Source organism: Phasianus colchicus, chromosome Z, assembly GCF_987193195.1.
Source record: "Phasianus colchicus chromosome Z, bPhaCol1.hap1.1, whole genome shotgun sequence".
Lineage (NCBI taxonomy): Eukaryota > Metazoa > Chordata > Aves > Galliformes > Phasianidae > Phasianus > Phasianus colchicus.
In genome coordinates, this window is record NC_143476.1 from 65,047,169 (window position 1) to 65,059,437 (window position 12,269).

Consider the following 12,269-nt stretch of genomic DNA (forward strand, 5'->3'; position numbering starts at 1 on the left):
CCTCTCCAATTAACAAGGAGTGCTGATAGATGGCTGAGAGTGGCTCAGCAATCACTCCCACCAGCTCCCTCAGCACCCAAGGGTGTAGGCCATCCGGTCCCATGGACTTGTGACAGTCCAGATGGAGGAGGAGCTCTCTGTCTCCAACTGAATCACCGGGGGTGTATTCTGCATTCCATCCCAGACTTCCAGATCAGGGCATAAAGTGCCCTGACAATAACTGATCTGTCTATTAAAGGCAGATGTAAAGAAGGCGTTGAGAACCTCAGCCTTCTCCACATCCTCAGTGGTCACATTCCCCACTGCATCAAGTAAAGGATGGAAATTCTCTCTGGTTCTAAAAGCAGGTTTAAAAAATAAACACAAGGTTTGCAAGGGATATCATGCTTCAAGTCAACATCAAGCAAAATAAATTAGAAAAAAGCTTGATTAGTCTGTGCAGTTAATTTGCTCTTCATTATTCTAGAATGCTAGACTACCAGTGAACACTGAACATAACTTAAAGCAGTCTGAGTGGATCTTAAGTTTGATCTGGAAGAAATATATGCTTCTAAATTGCTATTTTAAAATAACCTTCAGGCTTCCTCAATTTATGTATTTTCCTGCCTTTTTAGATTTCTCATTCTATTTTTTGTAACCCTTTTCTTTTTTGATTTCCTTTCTTATTCTGTCTCCGAACTTTGTGTCTCTGGTTCTTTAGGATATGCATCCCAAGCTGAACATGATAGGCAGCTGAGGTGCATATGTTGTGGTAAGACCAATCAGAGTACTTTCTTGTAGACCAGTACTGCTATATTTTTTCATATGTCACCATCTTTCTTTCCTTCATTTTTTTTTCCGTATGCTGAGTTCAACTAAATAATTAATTGAGAAAGCATTTTGGTACAAATTAGCAAAGCCCACTTAAATGCATTGTATATTTGCTAATCTTTATCTAGATTGGGCCCCATATTAATTAAGGATTTCATGAACCATTTACCTTTTCTTTTTTCTGCGTATCAATAATTACATAACAGCTGTTCAGCTTTTACAATCTTTCATGTATATTCAGGCCTATCAGGACATAAGATTTTTGTCTTTTCAGGAAACTCTTTCCAAAAAGGAGAGAGGTACAGTTTTCAGCTAAGTCACTTCTTGAATTAGAATATTAAATGCGAAAAAAGCTGTAATATCTTGTTCCTCAGACCTTGTGGAAATATGCAGTATTTTTAATAGAAAAATTAATCTTTTGAAATTACTGACTAATTTCCACTTTCAGAAATGTAGTAAAAATAGTACAGTTGTTTGGCTGGCTTTGTTGAAGTTCATAAAATCAGAAGAGGGTAAGAAAATGTAACGATGAGCGAGGCAGGTATTTGCTTCAGCTCATCTTTGTATTATTTCTTGTTCTTACAAAATGCCAAAACTCTTTTCTCACTTCATAAAAACTGAGAACTGTTTATGTATTGATACTTTTTGTTTTGATTATAAACTGGTTCTGAAAATCATTGTTTCTCGTAAAAATAGCATCTACACTAACTTGGAGATTAATCATTTTTTTCTGATACATGCTGCAGTTCTTATTTGTGGAACAGCTTTATTAAGTAACGCTGCAGTGTAGAGCTTGGCTTTGCTATCACAATAAATTCTGAGCAATTTTGTTTCTTGAGTCATTCAGTGACGTCTTTAAGTAGTTAGAAAAATACGTCACAAGTAAACTTATTTTCAGTTAATCTCACTTCGTGTTTTCAGCTAACAAAAAGTAATCTGTCAATTGACTATGCTGTATTTGAAAAAATGAATCCATAGCTTTTTTAGTTGGTAAGAATTTTTACTGAAACTAGTGAAATTATACAGCATGATCATTAACAAGATCCAGAGACTGTACTACTAGCTATTCAGTGATTTAAAACCAGTGTGAAAGGCAAATACATGCCCTTTGAGAAGACCTGTTTGTTTTGAGACTGAAGGCTCTCAGAAGTTTTGTACTTGCACAAGATTGGGAACATAATGTTCCTAACATAATGTTTTTCATGCAAGTGTACCATGAAAAACACTTTGCTATTTCTGCAGCATCTTACCAAAGAAATCTGTATTTTTAAAACTAAATGTTTAATTCACTTTCAAATACTGAAGCTCACGTCCCAGTTGAAGGTGGAGACCCTATATGGACTTCATCTAGATAGTATCATGAGCATTTGTGACTATCTACTGCATTCTAAAAGCCACTCTCTTCAAATAACTGCATTTTCAAATAGACAACACAATTTTTAAAAATGGAAAAAAAGTTGCTTTGGTTTCATACATCTGTTTGACAAGAGTAAGATCAGTTTGAAAGCATCTGTCTTACCATCTGAACAGCGTGAAGTCTATGATTTTAGTTCAATTTTTGTTTTATCTGTAATTATACCAGTGAACAACAGTTGTCATGCATGTTCTTTAAACCAGCATGTAGTTCCACAAAGAGTTTTTTTCAATTAAGTGAAATGATAACAGGTAAGGATACAACTGTTCAGCTGCAGCTTTTTTTTTTTTTTGGGGGGGGGGGTGGGGGGGGGGGGAGGGGCAGAGGGGAAGAAGATAATTTGAGCAGTGCAGATAAACAAGACCAACTAAAGGGAATGTACAGTCACTCTGGGCTTCTCAGTCTGGACCTTCAACTGAAGACAGTTTATTCCAAGTGCTGTCACCTTTCAGCTGATCAGTCTTAGAGTATTTGACAACTTTAACAATGCCCATAGTGTGTTTGTGTGTTTAAATTATTTACAGATCCGATAATGTTAGGCAAACTGTGAGATAGCAAATGCTTAACCTGCATCAGCTTAGCTCATTCCAGTGGGTCCTGGGGAAAGCATGCATGGATCCAGCTGACCAGATAGCTTAATACTTCAGCAGATCCATAGTATGGTAAATTAATCCTAGGTCTCTACTGGGTTTTTCAATACCATACAGAGAAGCAGTGCAGCTAAAGCATGCACTGTCAGTCCTAACTATACAGTTTTTCTCTTTAATTATTTATTTGCTTTTCACTCAAGACAGTCTTGGTCTAACACAACAATTTCTCTTATATATATTTTCCTGACTTCTTCCAGGATAGAATTTTGTGCTGTCTGTGCCAGAAAGCAAGTAGCGCAAAGGAATAACTTTGGGAAATGCAATCCAAATAATGTTTGTGAAAGTTTTCTGCCATCAATGGAGATGTTTTATGAATTGTGCTGGATTTGGTACAGCTACCACATCACTAAAAGAAGACTCAGGAGACAGAGATCCATGCAGAGCAGACTTGCACTTCAAGCTTAGTTCATTTCTAACAAATAATCTTCCTTTTTTGTACAGATTGGTCAGTTATGTAGTGCTAGCTTGTTTTGGAGAGTCATCACAACATCCTCCCAACAAAGAAGACTTTCTACAAGATTTCCTCCTGTTACATCTGACTGGAAGAAAATCTTTTCAGGTGTTATCACACTGAGGAAAGGAACAGGCAAACAGGATTTCTCTAATCCTGCTGCTTTTCATGCATGATTTCTTGCATTTTTCATTTGTTACTCTTTGAAAAACAGACCAGCTAGCAATGGCTGGAAAATTTCAGAATACTTTTCCTTATTACAATAAAGAAAAACCTCTACACTGTACTGCTTGGATGAAGAAGTAGACTATTACACCTCAGCTGTGTTTGCTCCAGCTTTGGTCCATGTTAGAGGCTGGTGGAGTAGAGCAGTCTACATTTCTTGTGGAACATATTAGAAGTAAGGAAATAAGTGCCTGGATCATCTGGCCAAAGCAATTGCCAGAATTGCCTTGCAAAGTGGCCTGATCAGTGGTGCCATCTAAAAAAGGAGTGCTTTACGGAGGTGACCTTACACAGCTAGTAATGATCTTGAAGATGTTGCTCTCCTGCCACTGTGTAGGACCCATATTTATAAAAGGGAATATTAAATCCAGAGGGACCTATACAGGCTTGAGCAGTGGGCCCAGGTGAACACCATGAGATAGCACCATATGGTCAGATAGTATAGTTAGCAGATACATCAATCTTCCAGTATAATAATACAGAGTTCTTGATTCTTACAGTTCTGCGTACTTCATAAGCATTCATTGTTTGCACTGTTTTAGAGTAGAAGCCATCTTCTTTCATTGTGAGTACATGTTGATTTTACGGCACTTTACTACTCTTCATTGAAGCTACCAGTTTATTGTAAGTTCTTGGAATAAACAGCATTTTATGACAGAATTTAAATGTAATGGTAAACATAAATAGAAAACAAAACCAATATTTTGTGGTTATCTTTTGCTAATATTTTTTTTATTTCATTTTGCAATTCATTTCATTTCACTCAGTTTCCTTTCATTTCTCAGTGTTTGAACTTGTTTTCTTTTCTGAACCAAGGAAGACAATGCTTAATGCAGATCTTACGGGAAATAAAGTCTTTTTTCTTTTCTCTTTCTAAATAATTGATAAGGAAAGGAGAGTTAGAACATTATATCATTGGAATGTCAGCAGGCAGTTAGAGCATTAATGTACTTACTTGCAACATTGCTCATTCTGTGACTATATTAATCTGGAGAAACTGCTCTGTCTATGAATCACAGAATCACAGAATCACAGAATTGCCAGGGTTGGAAGGGACCTCAAGGATCATGAATCTCCAACCCCCCTGCCACATGCAGGGCCACCACCATTCCACCTAATGCTAGACCAGACTGCCCAGGGCCCCATCCAATCTGGCTTTGAACACCTCCAGGGACGGGGCATCCACAACCTCCCTGGGCAGCCTGTTCCAGTACCTCACCACTCTCTCCGTAAAGAATTTCCCCCTGACATCCAACCTAAATCTCCCTTCCCTCAGCTTAAAACCATTTCCCCTTGTCCTGCTGTCACTCACCCTTTCAAAGAGTTGATTCCCCTCCTCTTTGTAGGCTCCCTTTAGGTACTGAAAGGCTGCAATGAGGTCACCCCGCAGCCTTCTTTTCTCCAGGCTGAACAAGCCCAGCTCCCTCAGCCTGTCCTCATAGGGGAGGTGCTCCAGTCCCCTGATCATCTTTGTGGCCCTCCTCTGGACCCTCTCCAACAGCTCCCTGTCTTTCTTGTACTGGGGGCTCCAGACCTGGACGCAGTATTCCAGATGGGGCCTCACAAGAGCAGAGTAGAGGGGAACAATCACCTCTCTGTCCCTGCTGGCCACCCCTCTTCTGATGGAGCCCAGGATCCCATTTGCCTTACGAGCTGCAAGGGCACACTGCTGGCTCATGTTAAGTTTTTCGTCTACCAAGACCCCCAGGTCCTTCTCCACAGGGCTGCTCTCAAGGACCTCTCCTTCCAGTCTGTAGGGATGCCTGGGATTCCTCCGGCCCAAGTGCAAAACTCTGCACTTTGCAGTGTTGAACCTCATCAGGTTCACCCGGGCCCACCTTTCTAGCCTCTCGAGGTCCCTCTGAATGGCATCCCGTCCTTCAACTGTGTCAACCACACCACTCAGCTTGGTGTCGTCAGCAAACTTGCTGAGGGTGCACTCAATTCCGTCATCAATGTCATTGATAAAGATGTTAAAGAGCACCGGTCCCAAGACAGACCCCTGGGGGACGCCGCTCGTTACCAGCCTCCACCTGGACATAGAGCCATTGATGATCACCCTCTGTCTGCGGCCTTTCAACCAGTTTCTTATCCATCGAGTGGTCCACCCATCAAATCCACATCCCTCCAGTTTGGAGATAAGGATGTGGTGGGGGACCATGTCAAAGGCCTTGCTCAAGTCCAGGTAAATGACATCGGTCGCCTTTCCCTTGTCCACCGATGCCGTCACTCCATCATAAAAGGCCACCAGATTGGTCAAGCATGACCTTCCTCTGGTGAAGCCGTGCTGGCTGTCACGGATCACACGCCCTTTCCTCATGTGATCAAGCATGTCATCCAGGATGATCTGTTCCATGATCTTCCCAGGCACAGAGGTGAGACTCACCGGCCTGTAGTTCCCAGGGTCCTCCTTGCTCCCTTTCTTGTAAATGGGAGTGACGTGACCCTTCCTCCAGTCATCCGGGACCACACCAGACAGCCACGACTTCTCAAATATGATGGAGAGCGGCTCGGCAACCACCTCAGCCAGCTCCTTCAGAACCCTGGGATGCATGCCATCCGGCCCCATAGACTTGTACACATTCAGTCTCATGAGGCGGTCTCGGACCTGCTCTGTCCTCACAGCAGGGGGGGATTTACCACCCCAGTCCCCACCCAGAGGTGTAGGGATGCAGGGCTCAGGGACGGAAGGAGTACTGGAGTCCTGGCTGCCAGTGAAGACCGAGGCAAAGAACTCATTCAGTACCTCGGCCTTCTCTTCGTCCGTTGAAACCAGTTCTCCTTTTACGTTTACCAAAGGAGGTACACTCGCTTTGGCCTGTCTCTTCTGACTAATGTACCTATAGAAAGTCTTCCTGTGGTTTTTCACGTCCCTCGCCAAGTTCAGTTCCACCTGCGCCTTGGCTTTCCTGATCCCACATCTGCAAGTCCGGACAACATCCCTGTATTCTTCCCAGGTGGCATGCCCTTGTTTCCAGAGTTTGTACACACCTCTCTTTGCCCTCAGCTCTCTCAGCAGGTCCTTACTGAGCCACGCTGGCATCCTCCCTCCTCTGCCCGCTTTCTTGTTCAGTGGGACAGAGAGTTCTTGCGCTCTTAGGAAGGCATCCTTGAAGAGTAACCAGCTCTCTTCAGCATTTTTGTTTTTAAAGAGAGCATCCCAGGGGATCTCGGCCAACAGTCCATTGAACAGCTTAAAGTTTGCTCTCCCAAAGTTCAGGGTCCTGATGCCACTCTTCACCAGGCCCACAGTTCTCGAGATCACAAACTCGATCAGAGCGTGGTCACTGCAACCCAGGCTGCCTCCGACCTTAACACCATTAATTATTTCCTCCACATTGGTGAGCAGCAGGTCCAGCAGCGCTTCACCTCTGGTCGGTCTGTCCAACACCTGGACCAGAAAGTTATCATCAACACATTCCAAGAGCCTCCTGGACCTCTTGCAACTCGCCGTGTGATCTATCCAGGAGATATCCGGATGGTTGAAGTCCCCCATCAGGACAAGAGCCCGTGAGCACGAAGCCTCCCGCATCTGAAGCAAGAAAGCCTCGTCAACAGTCTCCCCTTGATCAGGTGGCCTATAGTATACTCCTATCACCAGCTGGCCTTTGTTAGACCCATTCCTAATTCTAACCCACAAGCTCTCAACCTGATCATGACTGTTTCTCAGAGGAAGCTCCTCACAGTCTATCCACTCTTTGACATAGAGGGCTACTCCCCCACCCTTCCTACCTAGCCTATCTCTTCTAAAGAGCCGATAGCCCTCAATGGTGGTATTCCAGTTATGGGAATCATCCCACCACGTTTCCGTGATAGCAACAAGGTCGTAATTTTCTAAGCACATCACGGTTTCCAACTCATCCTGCTTGTTTCCCAGGCTGCGTGCATTAGTATAAAGGCACTTCAGCTCGGCTTTCCGTCGCACCGCCTTTATAGATGGTCTAGGTTCCCCTAGAACAGCAGCATCTCCAACACCCCCCTGCCCCAGTCCATCCCTTCGTACTTCACTGTCGTCACCCAGCAGGTTCGGTACGAGCCCTGGAATGACTCGCTCAAGCTCAACATCCCTGATTTTGCTCCCTTCCCCCTTCATACCTAGTTTAAAGACCTGTCAATGAGTCCTGCTAGTTCCTCAGCTAAGATCCTCCTCCCCCTCAGAGACAGACTACTTTCATTTGCTGCCATCATGCCAGGTGCTGAGTAAGTTTCCCCATGGTCAAAAAACCCAAAATCCCTGGATTTGCACCAACTTTTGAGCCATTTATTTATGAGGTGTGTTTTTTGGTATCTCTCGGTATCCCGCCCTGCCACTGAAGGTATGGAAGACCTGCCTTCCAGAGAGCAAAAAGCTTCTGTCCAGGTCGTACGTTGTGCGTCCAGTAAGCTTCTGCATCTTCCAGATTTAAGCTGAATTTTTCAATTTCTAAGTTCAAATTTCACTGCTAAAAGTGCATAGGGGAGAGGATGTAGAGAAGAGGAAATAAATCTATTTTCTTGCTTTTAGAGCAGTTAAACATAAGGATATTTTCCCTTATTTGTTCTCAGTGAAGGCAATTTAAAAGATGTCATTAATTCAAAAAGAAGTGCATTCAGGGGCTGAGGTTCAGTGAGCAGTGCCCGTGGCAACTATGAGACTATACTACAGAAAAAAATAAAAAATAGAAAATAGTGTTTTAATCCTCAACTTTAATCACTTTATTTCCTGTTTTCGAAATGAAATATAAATCAGGCACCGTGGAGTGCAGCCGTTTCTCCTGAAAAGGATGCTGGCAAAAAAGGGATTAGGAATGAGCAGTGGTGTTTAAGGAATTTATCCACACAATTTATTGCAAAACTTTGGAAACCACAAGTGACCAATTCTTTTTAGCATAGTCACTGCAAAGCACAGACTTTGAAAGCAGTGGAGAACTTGCTGTGGCTGTAGCTGTTTTCCCAGATGCTGCAGCTTGATAAACAAGTCATACCTTGCAAGTTGGTTCTGTCCTGTGGATGTACTTTTGCAGCAGGCACAATATGATTACTGTATCTGTCTGGAGAAAATAGTCATGGTGTGGAATGGAGTTTTTCAGAAGTTGCGTGTAGTTTGGGAAGCAGTTATGATTTCCTGACTCCTTGTGGTACAACAATGCTTACCCATGTCTGATGCCAGTCTGCTAAGCAGAAGAGCAGAGAACATTTTTGATGGTCTACCATTTCTGATGGTGCAACAGTAGTTACTCCTAAATAGCAACCTGCATACATACTGAGCAGTGAAAAAGAGTGAAGTTATTCCCAACAACTATTATTATCCAGAGGGAATACTTGGTAGTACATTTAGTGCCAGATTCTCTGTACTTGCACAAATCAGTGTAACTCTCATCTCTTCCTCAGGAAATTTCATTACACGTATGTTAAATAAATGTGTTTTCCTTCTAAAAAATTGTGTATTTTAATGTGCAGTACATGCATGTGTGTACATGTAAATTTATAAAATCTGTATTTCCAGCTCTTGTGGTTGTAAATATGAAACGACAATAATCTCTGCTTTTTAGAGACTTAGAAATGTCTTCAAAAGTCAGATCACAGCTGTCTTCCAGTGTTTATTTCACTGTTTTTATTTGCTTTTGTTATTGATCCTTTATCTTTTGTTGACTTACATAAGCATTAATATTGGCTACTGGGCAAGCCAGAAAATTTATGTTTGTATAGCCTGTCATGATAGATTTATTCTCAGTGTAAAAGAGCTTGCAAGTCCAAAAAAATTTCCTGAATAATGCAAAATAGGCTTGCACTCATTTGACTGATCATGTTATGTAATGTTAGTAACTTGTGTGTAAGTATTTTGTTCCTTGCTCTGCTCACTACTTTATCCATAGTGACTGCCATCCAATCACACAAAACTGATTAGTTTCTTACTCACTGAGAAAAAAAAAAGTCACAAACATGCAACTTTACTAAGACAACATCCATAAAATTTTATTTTTTATGAAAGAGTCCTGATTTTTAGTAGCTCAGATTTTTTTATATTTATTTTTATCATAGATTCCATATAAATTTAAAGTCACATAATACAAAAAATATAACTGATAAGAATTTGATTCTAGATATACTTGTCACTTATTTCATATGCACATCCTTTCATGAAAAAAAAAAAAGCACGTTGCTCATATTAGCATTAAAAATAAATAAACAGTAACAGTGAATATCAGACAACCGTTCATGCTACTCTGGAAGAAACATCTGGACCTATTGCAGCTTGTAAATTCGGATAATAAATGAAAAGCATTTGTCAGAGTCTTTCTCACTTCCTTGTTTCCTATTTCTTTCTTTTCTACAATTTAGATATGTTCTAGAATAATAAATATATCTCAAAAAGTTAATTTATTTTCAGGTTTAATAATGAATCACTGGATTTTGAAGAGAAGAAATAAACTTCAACATACATAGTCTGCAAATGTAACCTTTCTGCTATAGTCACCATACTTGCGGTGCTTAAAATGTGTTACACCAACGCTGCTCTCTTGAAACAGTTTTTTAGTAGAGCATGTCATCAGGAATCATTTGAATGAGTATCAACACTTTGTGGCACAGTAATGGGTCTTTCTCAGTTGCATTTATAATCCTTCCTTTCTACTATTGTCTCTTCACATCTGAATGTAGGATGGACAGAAAGTCCTGTCATTTCTTTTCTGCCTCTTAGGAGTTAGCTGTATGTGTTGGCCTATATTCTAGACCTGCTCACCTTTCATGGTGAGGATGTCCATCCTCACCACAGTGAGTGATATTGTGCCTAACTGTTCACTCCCAGCCCCTCATTTCCTGAGCTAGTATAGGATGCCAAACAAGCAGGAAAATGTCAGTATTTCGAATAGTGTCATTCTGCTGATAGAAGAGATCACAGACATTTGATAAGTCTCCATTATCCATGAACAGGGACATTCTTCTGTCTTTCACATTGCAAAAGGCTACACATAAGTTCATCTGTCCAAGGTCCACTCTGCACAAGTTGCCCTTGTCCTGAGTACAGTCTTGTTAAGCATGGGGCAGAGTTCCCTTTGTCACATTTGAGAAATATGTGCTGTAATGGAAGGATAATTATCAGAATTTAAAAGAAAAGAATTCTCCTTGTTCTCAATTCCTTTATCTAACCTCTCAACATCTCCTCATTCCTCGTTACTATTTATCTGTATTATATTGGTTTATTGTTTCTTATCTCTTGTGTTGCAGTTGCGATCGAGCTTAGAGTTTGGACAGGACATCCTGAATGACTGCCTCACAATCCATCCCTTCCAGACAGCACCATCACCACACAATGCTGTGAATAATGCAATGGGACACTCCCCAGGTCCTGCTCATGACATTTACTCAGGTATAGAAAAAGCAAGAAAAAGCTGTATTACTGCTTGCTTGGGATTAAAAATTAATTTACAGTGTACTCTAAAATTCATGTCTATCTTATGAAAGGAACAGAATCTGCAAAATAATATGAAACATTATAAAACAGATTTTCGTATCTGTCTTTTTGTTGAGAAGGGGAAAAATTCCAGTTTTGTCCCTGAAAAGATTTACCATAACATTTTTCCTTTATAGGCATACTGCAGCAATTTACTTCCCCATAGAATCATAGAATGGTTTGGATTGGAAGGGGTCTTAAAGGAAATCTACTTCCAACCACTTTGCTGTGGTCAGAGTTTCCACCCATGAGATTAGGTTGCCCACTTCTACAAATGCCTTCTTGTAGGCAGCTTGAACTGTTGAATTCATCTGGAATTAAGAAAGGTGTTTTTTCTTTTCATTATTCATGAATCATACATCACTTTCTAGTAGATCTACATCAGTGAACTTAAATGCTGCATTATGAACTCTAATATTACATAAGTACAACAATAAGCATATTTGTTCTATAAATGTGATAGTGCTATTTTTATTTATATTTATTTTTATTTTATATTTTTATTTATATTTATTACATATTTGAGATTTGCATATTAATGCATCAAACTGACATACCTGGCTAAACGTACAGTAGATTTTCAGGCTTTGGCTATATTTGAAACATTTGGGAAGTAAGGAGTGAAAATACATCTCAAACCTCAAGAAAACAGTGAGTAGGATGTTAACATTTTAATGTGGTATTCTAGTAGTTGTGAAGACATCTGGTTTTAAATTTAAGACAGAATGCATTACATCTTATAGCAGTTCAACTACTAATTGAGGACCAGATGTAGGACATGAAAGAATTGGCTGAATGATATATGAAGTGCTGAAAATGACATTAAATTAAGTGGTTACCTCAGTAAGTGGTTTATTTTACTGACAGCCTTGGAAACACAACAGTTCTATCATATGTTTCTGTAGAGGTTGCCATGAACTATGCACTGGTTGATTTTTATGTAGGCTTATATGACAAAAATCAAGAAATTTAAGGCTGTGATTTAAAGCTATGAAATCCTAATTTATAAAGTAGTTGATATTATCTGCAATCTGTTAACCTCCAAATGCCTTTGTCTGATTATAGTCTGTGTGGCACCTGTTACTTCAGGGCTTAAGGAAAGTTCAGAATTTGAAGACCTGTTGGTGCCCAGGGAGCTTCTAGTGACATGGTATTAGTTACATCTGCTTTCTTTATGTTGTACTTTGAGAAGGAGCTGGATGATGAGGAACATTTAGATTTATAAAAATTGTTTACTGACATAACCCAGTGCATTGCAAAACTTACATTTAGAGAAGAAAAAACTCA

General features: G+C 40.5%; 1 protein-coding gene across 5 annotated transcripts in view; it reads left to right on the forward strand.

Moving 5' to 3' along the window:
• Positions 1–12,269, forward strand: part of GLIS3 (GLIS family zinc finger 3) — a 158,380-nt gene that overhangs the window by 121,982 nt on the left and 24,129 nt on the right. For all 5 annotated transcript variants that reach the window (XM_090132228.1, XM_090132230.1, XM_090132227.1 and 2 more), the window contains exon 6: positions 10,757–10,898. In XM_090132228.1, coding sequence (XP_089988354.1) covers positions 10,757–10,898 — 142 coding nt within the window. The remainder of the gene's footprint in view (positions 1–10,756; positions 10,899–12,269) is intronic.